The 20,507-nt window shown below is 34.4% G+C and overlaps 1 protein-coding gene across 3 annotated transcripts in view; it reads right to left on the bottom strand.

The window, feature by feature from the left end:
• TSC22D2 (TSC22 domain family member 2) overlaps positions 1-20,507 on the bottom strand; it is a 50,962-nt gene that overhangs the window by 20,391 nt on the left and 10,064 nt on the right. Inside the window, exon 2 of one of the 3 annotated variants that reach the window (XR_010943444.1) lies at positions 2,528-2,686. The exons of 1 other annotated variant lie outside the window; for it this stretch is intronic. Coding sequence is in view for 1 of the 2 variants with exons in the window: in XM_067737513.1 (XP_067593614.1) it covers positions 14,214-14,285 (72 nt within the window). In the remaining variant the exon portion in view is untranslated. Of the gene's footprint in view, positions 1-2,527; positions 2,687-14,213; positions 14,286-20,507 lie in introns of all 3 variants that reach the window. One more of the 3 variants, XM_067737513.1, reaches the window with a different exon arrangement.

Here is a 20,507-nt window from a genome sequence, read left to right on the forward strand (position 1 = left end):
ATAAACACTTAAAAACAGGGAAAAGGTTATAAGGTTTGGAGCTCATCTGAGGATAAAATTAAACCAATGAAAAGGATTTGCACAAAGTAGGTGCTCAATAAAATCCACCCCCCCCCAAATAAATTTTGCTGCAAAAATGTTTTAAAAGTAGACATAAAAGAGGTTTCTTTATAGAATTATTCACAACTAAGGGCAAATGTGATGTGGTTTAGTAGGGGGTTTTTCATGTGATTCATGTCCCTATCCCAAGAAACATTCGCGGCTTGAAGTAGCTTTTTAAACTGCTTCCAGTGTTTGCTATTTATAAATCCTAAATATTAAAGGGTGAATTCCTTAATGGTTACAGTTAGTACAATACTATTCTAGTAAGTACTAAAACTTTCCTAATACATATATACTTGCTTATAATTATAAGCATTAAATTTGAATGGGTTATTTTACAATACAATAAATGATTTTAGACAGTAAGCAACTTACCAAATTTATTTTTTGGCAAGTGCTTTAAAAGATGGTTTTATAATGAGGATGACCCATTGCTATTAATACTTAAGTTCAAAGGAAATCAAATTTATGTATTCACATCTTCATACAACATGAAATTTTCCCTTATCTTATCCTTCAAGTTTTCCAGGGTTACTCTCTATACCTGCATATCAATTGAGAGCCCAGGCTCCACTTAGAAAGCTAGATTTGAATCCTAGTTCTACCACTTAATGGCTATGTGACCCGAAAAAGTTACTTAATCTCTCCAGGCTTTCAATTTTCTTCTCTATAAACTGAGGCTATTGATAGTATCTATACAACTGCTGTGAACATTAAATGAGATAACATGTCAAAAATACTTACTATGGTATCATGCTAAGTATTTCTACTTAGCAGTCCCTGACACACAGTAACCACTAAGTAGCAAAAAAAAGCAACTACTCTGTGGAGAAATCCAATCAACACTTGAGTACAGAGACGGACAGAATGCAAGTTCTAAACTAAAAGAAATTAGGCTCTGATTTGTTCTATCAGTCTAATGGTCACTTATAATAAACTAGCCTTGGAAAAATATCAGTAGGAGTTAACAGATCAGTGTATTCATTAAAAACTTTCTTCATAAGTCACATACTTGGGTGTCTAACAAGGCTTGTCCTTTAGACACAAACATTCACTAGCAATGTTACTCAACTGTTTTTGAAAACCTGGCAAATACTCTGAACTTTCCACTGAAAACATACATAAAGTTCTATCCAAAATTCCACAGGCTTCAGGATCCCCTGAAGGCCACCCACTGACTACTAAATATGGATATCCTACTAAAGAAATCAGAACGTATTTTCCTAACTACCAAAGTTTTACGGATATATTGTACAAAATAAAAAAATAAAAATGAAAAATATATATAGAATAAGGGACAACAGTTTTGTTGTATTTCCTTCCAAAATACCATTGATTGTTATTACTGGTTTAAGAACCTTAAGTTTATATACAGAATATGATCAACACGAAGTCATGGAATACTATTATCTGAAACAATTTAGAATATTATTCAAAAGACAGAACGGGTATGTGTGTGTATAAGAGAATAACATCTCTGGTTAAGAATAAGGTCAGAAATAGATATTGTAGCCTATTTAGATGATACTTTCAAATAACTTTGATAGACTTGCAGGATATGTGCACCATATTTTAATGAAAATATTAATTCTAATATTTTCTGTGTAACCTTGGAAGTATAACTTAACCCAGATTCTTTTTCTTCATACACAAAATATGATGATCAGGTTGAAGATTATGATATCCTAATCTAAACAGTATTATCCTAATCTAAACTGTATTATTTTGAGAGTCCCCCTACAAAATACAGCTGTGTAAAACAAAGCAAAATAAGAAGGTATACAAAACAAATTTGAAAATTTTTGCTTTCTAAGCAGAATACAGTTCTGAAAGTTTTTCAGGGCACACAAAAAATGTATATTGACTTCAAATATATCATTTTCATTTGATATTGTCATCTTAGGTGTTCTCAACTAGGAATTGAGACAATTTCTTTGGCTTTTATTTTTAGAGACAGCAGGAAAAATGTCTTTTATTGAGAAAAATAAAATCCCACAAGTAATAAAACTATTTAAATTATATTTCATGGAGAAAATGGATGAAAATTTTTTTATAAAAATAAAAGATTAATATATTATTTCTCAAATATCTCTTGGGATATTAACTAGAAGGTATATGGGGCCCCTAACTATACTGTAAGCATCTACAGCAGATGCAATAGCAATATTTAAATAATCTTACTATAATATAGGATGTCACTTTATTTTTTAAACTGATTATTAAACACCACTGCAAAGACAGGGTCTTGAGCCTCATGAGACTCTGAAAGAATTACATACTCCAAGTATTTAAAACTCCAAGTTTTAACTTATATATTTAATACTATACTCTTAAGTTATACAATGTGCTCAGTTTGCTCATAAATATTCATCTCAATACAATAACATCAGGTATAATACATAAAATCTAATCCATTAAGTCTTACCAATTTATGACCTGATGAGACACTCTTGTGGACAACATTCAGTCCTTAGAAGCTAGAATAACCCTCCAACCATGTGAGGGCATCACAACTTTTAAACTTTCGGCTTTCGATCATTATTATGTCACATTCCTCCTCCGATGCTGAATTCTAAAAAAAATTCTAGCAAAGAGTTTAAGTAAATAAGTGTTTTAATCAAATAGCCTTTAGAAATCTTTTATAGCAAAGTTGTATGTTTTACCATGATTACACAACTGATATTTTGTACTTAAGTATTTTAATGTAAAATAATTTCATATTTGATATGGATACTTCAAACTTTAAATAACATGGACTTTGAGGCCATCAGAATACTTGTTAGTAAAGAGTCAAGTAGAAATGGAACCAATCAAAGGTTTAAGATCATGATCCAGAAATTATGATTTAACACCATAACTTGGTATAGACAGCTTTGTAGTCCTGCAGAATGGCACTTGAGTTCTACTGTTTGGTCCACATCCATATATGAATTTCTAGACTTATACAGCACAGGTGGCTGGATCAGTAATAATCTATATCATTCATTTAAATGCTCAAGACAGCATTCAATTTTTACACCTAAATCCTAGTCTATCTCTATCATCCCCAATTTTAAAATCAGAGAACATGATGGAAAGAATGAAATTTTATTATGTGTTTTATATAATAGATATAACAATGTATCCTATTCAGGAGTAATCCTACTGCTCATCTGCGTATGGGCATGGAAGAAAACTGGGGGTAGGAGGATTTAATAATGGTAAAACTTACTTCCTTAAGAATACAATCTTACATTTATTAAATTTTTTTACAAAGCTTTCAATTGGGCACCTATTTTAATCGCTGGAAGGTAATATTAATAACATTTTCTGTTTGATAAGAATGCTGATTTATATTTTTAGTTGCCAGTAATCCACAGAAAAGGCAACCCTCATATTTATGGGCATATTTTTACCTACATTAACCCCCTAAATAAAATGGCATAATGGGGTAAGGGGGAAGGGGAAAGGAGGAGGCCCTTATTCAAGAAGACTAATATGTGCAAACCGATAGAAAACTCAAAGACAGCATTGTAAAGGAAACTCTGCAGCCATCTCTCCAGAGATATATGACCCAAATACAGGGGGATGGAGTTACGTTGTTATACATTTTAACTTTTAATGGAAATTTTCTATTAAACACACACGGTCATTTAAAAGTCTTCTATACAATCCGAAGATCTATTAGAATTTTTCCAATTTACAAATATAATCTTTCCAAATGTAATCTCACAACACATTTGACTTCAATAAAACCACACAACTACATTATAAGGCTGGGCTATGAAAAGACAATAATCACCTGGTGAAGGCAAAAATCCATATTTATTTGGATAAATAATAGTTTAGGGTTGTGGTGATTTCATCAACATTATTACCAAAATGTTTTTAGAAAGTTTTTATGCAACTCTTGTCTCCTATCAACCAAAATACTACCATAATTTAAAAAACAAAAGAAGACACTTTAATGATTTACTCTTTTGAGGGACAAGTCTCATGAGAAGATACAATACTTATTTAGCAAAGTAAATGCTTCCTGAGATATATCTATCAGTAATGCTGGTAATTTGCTTGTCTGTAAGGCTTTGATGAACTAGTCATTTAAAGGGCAGACTACTTGGTCCTTTGTTAAAGGACCAGCCAACAACAAGCACTGTTATGATAAATGCCTGGAAAAAAAAATCTTTGGAAGACAGAATTAAACCAGCCATATAAAGTAGACTTAGTTATTTTACTGTGATGCTTATAAAAAAGATAATTTTAAGGGTGTGTGCACCATACAAATGTATAGGAAATTTAGGACGTAAGAGCTGTATACACTGAAAGTATGTAAAACTTCTGTATCAAATTTTTCCCGAGCATGCATTTTCAAAATTAGCTGTTACCGAGTAAAAGGCTCACAACTGAAGAGTTTCAATCACTAAATTCCAACATGTAGGAAATCCTTATTAAAAATCTGAAATAAAACTGAGTAACTGAAGTGCTTGTGGATGAGTAACAGAGTTAAGATTAATTAGATATCCTTTAAAATTTAACTTAAAATTAGAATTCTCCTAAAAATGAATATTTATTTAGAAAGCTGTTCTAATATATCAATCATAATCTTGAATCTCTGGCAAGATTGCTATCAAAAACAAATCTTGAACATTTCCTATAGATATCATTTCATTCTTCTTTAATTGCTGAGGAAAAAAAATCCCATTTAACTGAGAATGTGCTATTGAAAGTTCTTATAGTATAGTCCAGCAATAACTAGGCTTAAGTTTACCATTATTTAGCTTATTTTATGGCAAACTTATATTAATAGAACAAAAGAGTGAGCACAGGGGCAAAGAGGTAGATGACTTGCAATTTCCAAGTCATTATTTGAAAACAGATATGTGAAATCAGACAAACCTATACCTAAGAGTTCCTAAAGGAACTTGCTATTTGAATGAATGTGCTTAGCTTCTTTTGGTACAAAATTTCACTTTCAAAGCGTAAAACACATTTCTTTAATAAGTTTACTACACTGTTTTGAGAATTCTTAGACATCATATAGATCAATGCTTGCTTCTGTAAAAGTCAGAAAAACTTATTGTTTAATGGTGAAAAGGGGAAAATGGGGCAACCCTGCATGCCCCTGATAATTACATATAGTCTTTCCATATGTATTGGAGAAATGAGGCTAGAAATATCAAAGATAAACTTATGGGAAAAAATTAGCCCAAACGTACCTAACAGAATAAGAACACTGACACAGTGTTCCAAGAAACTCACATATAAAAAGACATACACAATTATAGGAAACTTGTACCTGTGGTTGAGCCAAGATATAATTTAAGACAATGATCAGTTATGTTAAAAACTTAAAAAAAAAGATGTTTAGCATTTTATGTATTGTATCAAATGCACCTACTGGTGAAAGATAGGCAAGAATTTCATTAATGCAGCTTTGAAAAAGAGCTCTAACAAGATAGTGATAGATATTTTTTAACAGATCATGTTTATTCACAAATGATTCATACTCTTCTTTCTTTCAAAAGGAGTAGAAACAGCTTATAGAGAGGAGACCAAAAAAAAGAAGAAAAAAAAAGGAAATTGAAATTGGGGGTGGGAGAAGATAAAAATGGAAAAACAAAGTAAGCAGAAGCAAGTTGTGTGTTACTCAAATATATGCAATAAGGTCCTGCAGGCTTTGTTAATAACACAGAGCTATATATTTGACTTCGAGCTCTTGTTATAACAACAGTTAACATAAAAGAAATGTAACTGTTCTTAAAATTTTAAATATCAACACGTGTTACGCGTAAGAGTTAACGTCTAATTTCTTGAAACAAACTACGCTATGACCATCCCAGACATACATTTAGCAGCATTTTCTGGACTAAGTTAGCAATATCTAAGAAACAGCTGCTGTAAATAAAGACAGAAATTTTCTGAAGATTAATGGTTAATAGTCACTGTGAACATGAGTGGGATTAGTCAGACACAACAACTCTTTTTCCCTTCCTGTTCTCCTTCTAATAGTGTGTAGGTCTAGAAAGAGAATACCTTCTTTATCTTGATATTACCACTAGTAGACATGTATTAATAGAAAGATGTTTTTGGCTTCCAGGATACAGGTTACAGCACCACTATTTCTGGGCCAAATATCACAATTAAAAACCGAAAAAAGGGCTTCCCTGGTGGCGCAGTGGTTGAGAGTCCGCCTGCCGATGCAGGGGACACGGGTTCGTGCCCTGGTCCGGGAAGATCCCACATGCTGGGGAGCGGCTGTGCTCCCCAGCGGGAGAGGCCACAACAGTGAGAGGCCCATATACCGCAAAAAAAAAAAAAAAAAAAAAAAACGAAAAAAATACAATGAGCACCTTCCAAATTTTTTAGTATTTATCACCGAGGATCTTCAAACTTTGACAATAACCAGGAAACAAAACAGCATAAAAACGTTATTTCTTGAGGATATTTATCAATGAATACACATTCTAAATTATTACCACCTATTTAAATTTACTTGTCAAATGTGGAAAAAATTTTAGAAGTTGTCAAGTGAAGCCTAAACACAGAAGCTAATTTCTGGTAAGCAAATGCATTTAAATGCTCTATATCCATCACAAAAATCTAACACATTTCCTGATTTGCGTGATTTAGAATATTAGTACAAGTGCACACACACACACAAAGAATGTCAGCTAGAATACAGTCAGTCATTTCTCTCATCTAACTACCTATCAACCCAAATCTTAATGAAAACAAAATATTAAAATAATTCCACTTAATATTTCTTTCTTCTCAATAGGCTGCCAAAACTATCTGCAGGTTTAAATACATAGAAGAGGTATGAGTTCATACTTTTAAATTGTTGAAGAACTAGAATGGAAAAAAACCCCAAACAGATGTTATATGTTTGTTCTGGTTCAATAATTTCAGGCTATATTTAAATTTCCTTCTCATCTGAACAAGTTCAGTAAGAGTCTTCTCTTAAAAAGCTTTGCTAGAGTTCTAGATTCTTCAGGAAAAAAATAAGATGGGTTTAGCAAATTATACACACACGTTTCTGTTCTGTTCAAAGGCCTGGTTTACTTAAAACCCATCTGGTGAAAAGTTAAAATACAACAATAACAAAGAGACCTTATTTCCGAGTTTTTTAATTGTTTCTCAAATTTCATCCTGAAAATAATTATCAAGACCTCTCAGAGTAGGTAGGCTGTGGTGACTTATGTAGAGAAAATTTACTAACTAAAGAAGAAGGTGGTAAGCACATGAACAGAAGCATGTAACAGTGGATGAGCAGTTAATAATTTCTCATCACCAATTCTGAAGCCCAGTCATGTGCTGAAAATAATATCAGCATGTCAGGTGTCCCATTTCAGCTAGCCACAGAAAAGCTAAGAGGAGAAGAAATGCTTAGGATCCACTGAAACACCACTTCAAACAATGAGATACAGATCTATGGTTAGAAATCTGGCAGCAGACAATCCACCTTAGGCAACTATCACAATAAAACTAGGAGAATACAACAAACCATAAAGGATAGCAGTCACATACTTTGTGAACCCAAGTGGTGAGTAAAAATGTCTTTAAGTTATACTACTTTTTCTCAACTCAAGATAATTAAAATCCCAATTTAATACATATGTATAAAAATCACAGTACAGAAAAAACTAGTACAAGAATATACCTCAATTTCTGTTCTAAGGGATATACCCACATTAATATCCACATGTTCTTCTCTTGCCACCCCCCTACTAAACTTTGAGAAATAAAAGACTCCTCTTAAAAACTTCTCTAATCCCAGTAGTTGTTTTAGCTGGATTTTAGGCAGTACTTCCTTTCCTCTCTCTTCTCCCCAGCCCCTATAATACAGACTAGTTAAGCAGATGCATTTTTTCCCAGTATTTCATCCAGAACATTAGCACTTCCTTTATTGGTGAATATTTAAACAATCTTACAGGAGGCTAATAGAAGTGAAGTACTTATTTATTTATATAAGACAGGAGGAAAAAAGATAGGTGTTTCATAATTAAATGTAATCTGTGATCTTGTTTAGGCTCTTGGATCAGGTAAAAAATGGTCATGAATGACATTATTGGGACAACTGGCAAAAATGTGAATATGAACTGTATGTTACATATTAGATAATAGTCTAACAAATCTGAATTTGGTAATTATACTACTTTTTACGTGATAGGAAACATATGCTAAAGTATTTTGGGGTTAATAGACATGCTATCTGAAGTTACTCTTAAATGGTTCCTAAATAATATTAGGATGATAAAGCAAGTATGACTAAATGTTAACAAATGTTGAACTTGGTAAGATTATTGAAAATTTAAAATTTTTTCAAAACAGAGATTCAAAGATTTTCCCTTCTTTTTGGTTAGGAAATAATATTCTTAGAATCTTCTAGTCTCTAAGACCACTTATCTTCTTCAAAGTTTCTGCTGTTCTCTAAATGTAGGTAGTGCTGCCCAAGGTCCTGGCTTGACCCTTTTCCCCTACTCTGTTCCTAGGAAATGTTAGCCTTTCCTAAAGCTTGAACTCTAAAATAAAATAATATAAACAAACAAACAAATAAATAAAAGATTCTTCAATCTCTTCTAGCCTTAACTTCTCTACCAAGCTGCAAGTCTGCAGCTAAAGCTGTACCCTGAGTATTTACTTCCACCTTGACTTTCCACTGGCTCTTCGACTCAAAACAAAATCTCATCACTATTTTCTCCTTCCCAAACCAACTATTTCACTAATACTTCCTAATGGTACCACCATTCCCTCAATTAGGTCTGACACGTTGGAGTCAAATTTGACTGCTTCCCTATCATATCCAATCAGTAGCAAAATTCTTTAATTCTAACCTTCTGATAACCATTCTTTCCTTATCTCCATTGCCTAATTCAGGCCTTCATTACCCTTCTAATATCTTTGATCTCTACCCAATCCACCATTTCTTCTCTGTTGTCTTCAAATGTTTTATGCACCAATCAAATTTAACCATCCTTATCACATATGCCCTGTACTTCCACAGTAGTGCACACTATTTCCCCTAACTGGAAGGTGCCTTTTCCTTGGTCCTTTCACTCTGCACGACCAAATTCTACCCAACCATTGGTTTCCCAATTTGTGGCCACCGCTTAATTGTCTCTGACATGGGAATTCTTCCCTAATAGAGAATAGTTTGTTAGCCTTCCATTCCTTAAGCAAATTCACAGCTCTTTGAGGTTTTCTTAAAATCATGGGCAACAAAGACAAAACAGAAGTAAAGTAGATCAATTTCAAAACTTTTCTTACCTCTTTTCTTTTTTCCTTTAGAATTAAGTGGTGGGGCAATAAAACTCCACACATAGGGATTTTGAAAGTAATTGGTTCTAAACCTCAAAGTCAAACATTCCTGATTAATAGGATGACAGCTTTATTATTTCTAGTGATTGGCAAGACTATTTCCCTGGGGGCCCATCTCCTTTCAGAAAGTAAGCTCAAGCCTGCCTCTTGAAACACCCACCTGGCTGTCCAGGTGGAATATAAAGAAAGTAGATTTTCTAGTTAGCTTTGTATTTAGAGTAACTATCCTATAGAAATGGAGTACAATAGGTCTGTCACCATCTTTTCCTATTCATTTTAGTTAGATAAATATTGCCTCAAATTACATTAGCTTTTGTAGCAGGCTTGTCACTTGCTAACCAATTACTGTAAAATGCAGCCAACCAGTATCTAGGTACTTTTTACTCTACCTATTCAACTTAAGTTTCAACCTCCCTGAATTTACATACATGTTCTTTCACTTTCTCAACTGCTGCACATACTTTAGACTGTTAAATTCACAAATGCTTTCATCCAATAATAGCTATGACTTCCTGCTTTAACGTCATCTGAACATTTTATAAGCATGTTCTTAGGTTTTCATCTAAATCTGAGATCCAGTCCTAAAAAGATGACAGGCCATTAAAAACTTTTCCTCTAATTTTTAGCATCTCTGATTACCCTCTACTAGATACCCTTAACTGAAATTGGTCAAAATATAATCAGATAATAAATTATGTAAGTACTAGGTACAAATTGTTAGGAAATATATTTGGTGTGGTTACATAACAGTTTGGGCTTATATCCTCAAGGTACTTAGAGTATAATTATTAGGAGACAACATTTAACCAGTAAAAATCTCTAACAAGTAACCCACCATGGTGATTCTTAAAATTATGTAGTTCAGATCCACTATGCAGAAACATATAGATGAACCTCAAACATAATACTGGATAAAAGAGGATAGACACAAAATACATAGTGTATGATTCCACTTACTGCAAATTAAGATAGAGGAGGGAAATAATAGGAAGGGGGCACGAAGGGGTCATGAAGAGCTTATACTACTGTATCTTGATCTGGGTGCTAGTCACACAGATGTGTTCAGTTTGAGCTGTACAATTATGAATGGTGGACTTTTCTGATACAAAATATACTTCAATAAAAAGATTTTTAAAAAGTCATTAGCACCGAGCATTCAAAAACTAGATTATCCAAATTCTGAAACCTGAGTTTTTACAATTTGGGTTAACAAGTGGATGTTAATGATATATCCAAGCTTCCTGGAGCATGAGCGAAACAAAACAAATCGTGTCATAGGAGTAGTTTAGTTCTGATCTACTCCTAACTTCAAAAATGAAATCTCACAATGACAGGAAATATTGGATGCCTTTTCTAACACAAAATACTTGAGGTTATTTAACAAGAACGTTTTAATGCAACAACTGTGAAACTAGATGTAAATAGATGTAAGTAATCACTATAAAGACTTAACTGAAATCATCAAGTATCTAGAAAAAGACATAAACTTACTCAGACATCCATTTTAAGTTAATAATTCATGTATACTACTTTCCTTATTCATTTCTCTTTAAATATTGGTGCTATCATGAGGAAGGACAAGCTGACTCAAGGAGATGGTGCACCTAGCAACTGTTACTCTCATTTGTTAACTACATTTAAGTATTTTCTTCATTGAGGCAGAAACACTTTTAAGTGTTTATCAATAAGGGTAAATCCTTACGAGCTACCTGATTTCTTCCTTTAGGCTACCTGAGGTAAAGTTTCTTCCCTCTAGTACTCCTTTACCTTACTGACCTGATATTTACAAGAGGGTAAAGTTGTTTGCTATAAATTCTTACCCTTAGCTTTTACAGACAAAGGACTCCCAACGAGAGCCTGCTCCCCAGTGATCATCAGGATAGGTTTCTAAACTAATTCTGTCGATTTAACAAAGTAATGCCAATAATGATTAAGTCTGGGAAGCTGTTTTTTAAAGAAGAAAAAACAGGAAGTCAAATTTTCAAGTTACTATTCTGAAATGCCAATAGGCTAGGCTATCACTAAAAATTGGCACAGGGCTTAAAAGCTTTCTGGAGAGTAAGGTAATCTCCAGAAAGCTACATTATTCATTTTAATAAACAGTCAATGCAAATAATCTGGGCTCCCTGTATTATTTTAGCTATCAGTATCTATGGTGATGATTTCAGCCTACTGATTCCCTGATGACAATGCAGAAGACAGAAAATGATGGCACCTACAGGAAAAGGGAAAGGAAGGCTTGACAGGAGCTTCGACTTTAGTATAATAACTGAATAAAACATTGGGTATCAATGGAAAGAGAGAATATCTAAATATAGGCAGAAGCAGACTGAGGGAAAGCTTCTCAACTTGCTAACTCTAATTTAAATAGTGGAGAAAACAAACGGGCCATTAGAGAGCTCTAAGTCAATGTGAGGAAGGTATACTAGTTACTTATATTTTGATTAAAAGATAGTCTGCTGAAAGAATTCTGGGGAAAAAAATATACCAGTCTTTCAAGTAAGGCAAAAACCAAGAATCTTCACATATCTAGGGCAGGTTTAATAAAAATTGGCACAGAGCTTAAAAGCTGCCCCTACTGAAAATGATTTCTAAGATTTCATAAACAGGAGCCTGAAATATGGTATATATCCACATTGATAGGCAAATTTATACCTCTTAAGTAGATAATGTAAGGAATTTATAGTCCCTTAAATCTCTGAATGGTTCTATTTAATAAAATCATCCTTGAAAAATACTGATAATTGCCAAATTATTAATAATATTAAAAAGTCTTAAATTTATAATAGTCAAAAATGAACAAGGCAGCTTGGTGAGATATTTTTCAAAGCTTAACACACATTAATCTTCAACCCCTGTCTGCGAAGAAAACGAATAAACAGTCCCACAATACTTTATTAGCTCATAGCCTATTAAAAAGTTTGCAGATACCTGCCAACTGAAGTTGTAGATGGTTAGAACTAATAAGGCCAGACACTACTGCTCTTCTCAACTGAAAATTAATTAAGCTAGTTGAAAAGCTAAAAGGAAACCACTAGTCAGTTTCTACTGCGTTAGGCTTGTCACCTTGGTACCAACATGCCAACTTACAGTGAAGAATGGCTGATATAGAATATAAGTTTTGATTATATTTTGGCACTAACACACTATAGACAAGTATCCAAGTATCTCTTAAAATTCTTTGGTTCTGGACAAGAGGCTCCAAGAAGAAGAGAAAATATTTTCAACCCATGAGAAACTATAGATAAAGCAGCCTGCCTGATTTCTGATACCTTAAATGTTTCTGGTATCTAAAAAAGAAAACAGATAAGGAGTATTTAGCTGTAACAAATGATGAGCAGGCAACTTCTACAGCTGCTTTATAATGAAAAGAAATCTTTTAATTAGATCCAAATTATAAAAGATAAAGCTCAAAACTTTCTACATTGTTTTGATGAAAATAATAGGTATTATTCATATTGATGTCACGGTAGCTCATGAAAGTTAGCTATTTGAAATAAATTACCATATATCTAAAAACTATTTTATAACATTTCTAAAGAGTACTATTTTTCCTTTTTCTAAGGGAAAAGTATAAAGTACGCCCCAAAGTACTCACCCTGGCTACATCTGGTAAGCCATTTGAATGATTAAAACTTCATGCTTGTTTCATGCCACAATTTACATTTATGTCTCAATTTATATTGCTACAGCTATACAATTTAAAAATTGAATTTATAAACATAGCACTATACATTTTAAAACTTCTTGTTCAACAAGTAACCATTTAAAAACATTTTTAAGTTAAGTAAGGAACACATCACCAAAAAGACAGTTTGCTAGAAAATTTCTTGAGTGATACGGTAAATCAAGCCTAAGAATTAAGACACTGTTATCATTTCTGAGCAATGTAGACCATGTCTTCACATGACATGTACATGCACATAGCAATACTCTATTCTAATGAAAGAGATGCAGTTGAGTCTAGGAGTGTTATCCAAAATATGCCAAAGGACACAAATGCACCGCCAAGCAGAGTTAAAAGAATCTAACAAAGCTTTGTGTGAGTTTTAAAAACATTGTTTGCACTCAACTTCTATTAATTAGACACAGAATGATGGAGTGCTAATAAATATTCAGCAAAATAAGTGAACAGAGCATATACTACTTAAAATGTGTATTAAGCAGAAAGATAAACCAAAGTATCTGCTGCCATACATGAACTCCAAGACTTCAGTCTATATTTTAAAAAGTTAAAAATAAAATTTATACAACATTTCTGTGAGAAAACAAACTGTTTTAGGGGTTTATAAAACAGTAATGCAGATCTGGTGAATTCTAGCAAACAAGCTTAAGGTTAAATTTTCTTGCCGAGAATTAAACAATGACTACTACTTTGATACCTTAGTCTTTTCCTTCCTCCAATTTCTTAATATGAAATAACATTTTGCTTTGAGTTACTAAGGCTTTTACAGAGAAATCATATAAAATGGCACAAAATTAAAATAACTGTAGGTAGTTTATTTTATAAAATATGTTTTTACATTAAATACACATGGGTAAGGGGATATTTCATGTAATAAAATCCAATAGAAAAAGCCCTTCAAAAAATACACTTTTAAGTGCAGTAAAAAGGAAAGTATGTCTATATTCTATTTAAAATATAGTTTGTCCTTTTGGTTTATTTTGCTGCTTTGTCCCATGCTAGATACCATGTGATTTTCCCCCCTCCTAAAATAATAAACATCAGTTTTAATGATGAGAAACCATTACAGTACAAAGCAGTTCATGCATACACTTTTGCATGTATGCATTCCATATGAAAGTATTCATACCTATCCCAGAGGTTCTTTGATTCCTGAATCGTGTTCAAGTGGAACGCTTGGAAGAAAGCAGTTGAAGGATTCCTGTGAGATCCAAGAATCAAATGGAAATGAAGTTGAGAAAGTACAGTAAAATCACTTACTTTTCAAAAAAAGATGGAAAACTAATGAGAACCTACTGTATAGCACAGGGAACTCTACTCAACGCTCTGTGGTGACCTAAACGGGAAGGAAATCCAAAAGAGGGGATATATGTATACGTATAGCTGATTCACTTTGCTGTACGGTAGAAACTAACACAACATTGTAAAGCAAATACACTCCAATAAAAATTAAAAAAATAAAATAAACTCATTTCCCAAAAAATTAAAAAAAACGATTTTAGATTTCTAATACCATGCAACTGCTTTAATAAAAAGAAAAACCCACATAAGTTTGATTAAAAACATTTCGAAAGAAATTTTAAAACTGGACAAAATCCAGCAGACCCTAACAATTCAGGATCACAGTTCTAAAAAAAAAAGGCATAATACAGATAAAATGAAATACTAACTAGCACCCAGTTGTGTGTGTATATATTTACATACATATGAATGTGACCAGTTCATAGCCAAAATCAACAACTACTCTGTATCAGATGCCTTTATAAATCCCTACACATTTAACAGTTTAACAAAGCTGTTCTCAGGTACAGTATTCATGTAAAATTAGTTAAACAATAGCTTCATGATATGAAAATTCTTCATAGGACCTATTTGACAGGATTTGATGGTGACCAATGAGTCCTTTTCTGGGTTGGACTTGACACAATTTCCACCTTCAGAATTCATTTATTTATGGGTGGTTTCTCTGGGTTAAGGCAAAAAATGGTGCGGCAATTGGAGGGCAGCCTTCTAACTTCCTGCCTTTGTACAGTGCCCCTTTAAGGGGTAAGAACTTATACACCATTATCACCATCCATTTCTACTATTCCCTGGAGACACATTCCCTAGGGCTATAACTATAGAATCTTAATGGGGCAAGCTCTCAGCATGCTGGTTTCACCTCACATCTCAGAAGTTCTCAGGAGACTAACCTTTGACAAACCTGCTCTCTAACAGTTCTGTCTCCACCTCAGCATATTTCCATGGTCTCCGCCACTCCCAACCCATACAATAGGGAGCCAACAAAAACTTGCCACATCACTTCTAAAATTCCTGACCGGTGCTGTAGCAGAATAACAGTAGCAAGCTAAGAATACTGTATACCAGACACTATTCTAAGTGCTTTACATTTATTAACTCAATACTACAACAGCCCTAAGAGCTAGGTGCTGTTATTATTCCCATCTCACAGATAAGGAAACTGGGTCAGACAGAAGTAACTTGCCCAATGTCACAGAGCTAGTTAAATGGCAATCTGGTCCCAGGGTTTATGCTCTTAAACCACTATGCTAAACATATAACAGAGTTAAATTTTAACCTCTCTAGGTCTGTCTCCATCAGTTAAATGGTGGTATTACCATCTAGCCTTGCAGGGTAATAGGTAACTAGTGCTCCTGGCATTTAGTCAATGCTCAATAAATGACAGTTATTATCTTTATCGTCAAAATGAGGTTCAGATACAACACGGCAATTCTGAGACCCTAACTAGTGCCTTAGGAGAATCTGCAGTATTATTAGTACAATAAGAAAACTATTTCCAACTTCTACTGGAATAGCAATCAAGTATCAATGATCATCAAATAAAATACTCAATAGAATTCCATGACTTCAAAACTCACAGGACATCAAGACATATATTATCACATATATACACTAACAAACGTAAGGTAGATAGCTAGTGGGAAGCAGCCACATGGCACAGGGATATCGGCTCGGTGCTTTGTGACCACCTGGAGGGGTGGGATAGGGAGGGTGGGAGGGAGGGAGAGGCAAGAGGGAAGAGATATGTGAACATATGTATATGTATAACTGATTCACTTTGTTATAAAGCAGAAACTACACACCGTTGTAAAGCAATTATACCCCAATAAAGATGTTAAAAAAAAAAAAAAGACATATATTATCAGGACTTCCCTGGTGGCACAGTGCTTCAGAATCCGCCTGCCAATGCAGGGGACACGGGTTCGAGCCCTGGTCCTGGAAGATCCCACATGCCGCGGAGCAACTAAGCCCGTGCGCCACAACTACTGAGCCTGTGCTCTAGAGCCCACGAGCCACAACTACTGAGCCCGAGTTCAACTACTGAAGCCCACATGCCTAGAGACCATGCTCAGCAACAAGAGAAGACACTGCAATAAGGCCATGCACTGCAATGAAGAGTAGCCCTGGCTCTCCACAACCACACAAAGCCCGCCCACAGGAATGAAGACACAACACAGCCAAAACTAAATAAACACATAAACAAACAAACAAAACAAAACTTAAAAGACACATACTGGGGACTTCCCTGGTGGTGCAGTGGTTAAGAATCTGCCTGCCAATGCAGGGGACACGGGTTCGAGCCCTGGTCTGGGAAGATCCCACATGCCATGGAGCAACTAAGCCCGTGCACCATAACTACTGAAGCCTGTGTGCCTAGAGCCCATGCTCCGCAACAAAGAGTAGCCCCCGCTCGCCACAACTAGAGAAAGCCTGTATGGAGCAATGAAGACCCAACGCAACCAAAAATAAATAAAATTTTAAGAAGACATATATTAATCTACTGAATTGTAAAAAAAAAAAATATTTTCTAGAAGGCATTTTAAATTTTAATCAGTAGGGTATCTTTTAGATGATCCAAATCTGGGAAAGGCAGATAGACACTAGATGCCAGTGTGTCACCAAAGCAACTGTTTGATTAACTAGGAGTCTCCAGTGTGTGTACTTCTTTTTGCTTCCCCTACTTCAACTCCTTTCTGTTCTTTTAACTGTTTCTCTACTTTTCTCCTGACTAGGTCTAAGGCAATTAAAGGCACTGATTGGACCTACTAATATCAAGAAAGAATTAAGAGGTTGCTGACTACTGTTTATTTAACAGCTTGTATCCTCTCAAGATCTATTTGCCAGGCCCCTTTTTTTCATTGTATTTAGAAAATCAGTCTGCCAAATTAAATGAAAGCCAACTAAACCAACTGAAAACTCAATTTGGCTTTTTTACCAGCTCACCCAAGACCACATGGGAATAAGTCTGCTATTCACACAGGTCCGTTTGCAGACTTTGGGTTTAAAATAAACAGAGTGACACAAAGAGGAAGGTAGTAAATACAAGAAAATAACAAAGAGTAAACTTGGAAGTTATTCTGCAAGTTTGGAATTCAAAATTCATTAAAGAACATTTACTATATATATATATATATATCTTTTTTTTTGCGGTATGCAGGCCTCTCACTGTTGTGGCCTCTTACTGTTGCGGAGCATAGGCTCCGGACGCGCAGGCTCAGCGGCCATGGCTCACGGGCCCAGCCGCTCTGCATCATGTGGGATCTTCCCGGACCAGTGCACGAACCCGTGTCCCCTGCATCGGCAGGCGGACTCTCAACCACTGCGCCACCAGGGAAGCCCTACTATATATATATATATATATATATATATATATATTTTTTTTTTTTTTTTGCGGTACGCGGGCCTCCGCGGCATGTGGGATCCTCCCAGACCGGGGCACGAACCTGTGTCCCCTGCATCGGCAGGCGGACTCTCAACCACTGCGCCACCAGGGAAGCCCCCTACAATATATTTTTAAGGGAGATATTCTTTAGAAGAACTTCAGATCCCCTGATCTTGGAAAAATATATACATATATATTTAATTTGAATCAAGTTCAAATGCCAAATAAATTGGTTTTAAATAAAGTCACATGACTTTAGTTATGAAATTCCAGTATTTTTACAGCATAGATACTAATAACGAAATGTTTCTCATAGGTCAAATATAGAAGTGAAAAGAGAATATATCTGCAGTTAGTCGTGTATCTTGGGGGCGAGAAAAATAACTGTGAAATAAAATACAGCACTATAAATGGACTTAAAAGTCTTTAGAACATGTCAACAAATACACTTAGGTTGCAAAAGCTGGCAGTTAACAATTCCTTTTTACATATATATTCAAAATGAATAAGCCTATGGAGTTATACAATCTATGTAGTGTAAAAAATTTTAAATACTTGAGATTCCACGGATAAACATTTAGTCTTACTATAAAATATGAAATTTCTGGTTTCTGGAATACTTAAGCTGGGATGTTATCCATAAACTGATTTTTCGCAAATAGCAACAATTAGTCTCAAAACATTGATTAACAGCACAGATTAAAGGAGTCATGTCTGTGAAACATAGTTGATCAAGAACTTCAAAAGAGCCATCTATAAGTACTGAAGGGCCTGATCATCAAAGACTTCTGTTTTGGAATGGCATAAAATTGAGGAAATTAAGAGTTCATGGAAAACACTGTTAATGGGGATCATTTCAAGTTTACAGTCTATGAAATCTGAAGGCACCAAGAGGCAAATGATATTAAAAATGTGTTAGAAATATTGAATTTTATGCAGCTTTGGTCACAAATTCTCTTCTGCTCAAGAAATAAAATTTGAAAACAGTTCTCTAACAACATATTTGATGTCAACGTAAGCTACTGAACTCAATATAAAGCCAATCAAGCACTTCTTAGGAAGACTCACCTAAAACACCGTTTTCCTATTTGTAGAAAATTTTCCAAACCAACGAACAAAATAGTTCTTGACTTTATATACTGAACAGTCTGTCATGATAATCACCAAGTACATAAAGTAGTACATGAGAAAGTAACTTAAATGTGACATATGTCTACCTGCTAAACTAAGATACTATCTTTGTAGGGTAACTAACATAATAGCGAGGAGAAACATCCGTATATATTCTACCTCAAAACTAAGCTAAAAAACTCTTGACGCTTAAGGAATGAGGTACATGAGCCCTCTCCTCAGCAAATACCTTCTCCTTCTCTTATGTCAAAGCTCAACTTCAGAAATCTCTAAATAGAAACCAGGGAAATACAGTAAGCCGAGGAACAAGGGCCATCTCCAACGTTATCATCTAGGGATTTTAAATGATTTAAAAAATATCCTTTAGGTAAAGGGTTACAACACAACAGATCAGGGCAACAGAAGCTTTTCCTTCATCCTATCTTACAGTCAGTAAAGTAATAAAACAAAACTAACTCCGGGAATATCCAAGAGCACTGGCTTTGGAGTCAGAAGGCCTGAATCTGACCTTATGCCTTGTGTGACTTATTAGCTGTGTGACTCAAACCCTCAGTGACTCAGTTTCCGTAATCCATAAAAAAGGGGAGAAAAACACTCATTACAGTTACTGAAAAGATAAAATGAGATTATGTATACATACGGTCTGAAACAATTAAGCCTGGTCTATGTTTAACATAGGGTTATGATTTCCAAATATGCTGTAATAAAGATCAACTTTTGGTACAGTATCTTAACATATACCAAATATTTCATCATTATTAAGGTACTACTGAGGCAAACAGAACACTTAAGGCAAACAGAATTCATAAACTTAGAGCCAGGTATACCAAGCTATTTAGTACATTCCATTGGAGAATTCCACCTCTAGGATTCAGAGCTCCCCCAGGATTTCCTTATACACAACTTTACCACAAGATTTTAATTAAAAATACAATAATCACTAAAAAGCGTATTGAAATGGTTCCAAGATACATACTACTTTAACAATAAAAGGTTCAAGAAACACCTTAACAGCAACCATAGACTTAAACGATAAAACTTTCCATTTCTCTCCGTGACATTTAAACCCTTCACTCTGATTACTGTCAAATTAATCACATGTTCCAAATCTGACATATTCTCACTCTTCCATATTGTTACACAAAACTGCCTTCTACTTGGAAAATCATCTGCTTCTCTCATCAGTGACCTAATCTGGATGACTCTTAAGATTCAACTCTAGAGTTAGCTTCAGAAGAAAGCAAAAGTAATAATGGGTTGCTTCTGAGGACAGAAATTGGGTGGCTGGAAGACAGAGGTAGCAGAATGGCTTTCAATTTATAGTCATATATTTTGAATTTTGAACTGTATAAATGTATTGCCTATGCAGAGAATAAGTTGATTTTAAACAGAAATCAGTCTAACTACTTCATCCCCACACAAATCTGACTTGATGTCCTAAATTGTTCCCATTAATAACTTAAATTTACTCCATCACAGCCTATAACGTATATCAAAGTATGCAACTTCAAATCGTAATTATTTTCACATAGCCTGAGATCTTGGAGGGCAGGATAGTTTTATTTCTGTATCCCAGTACTTACTACTCAGAAACCACAAAGAAAAGTT

Source organism: Pseudorca crassidens, chromosome 5 (assembly GCF_039906515.1).
Source record: "Pseudorca crassidens isolate mPseCra1 chromosome 5, mPseCra1.hap1, whole genome shotgun sequence".
Taxonomy (NCBI): Eukaryota; Metazoa; Chordata; class Mammalia; order Artiodactyla; family Delphinidae; genus Pseudorca; species Pseudorca crassidens.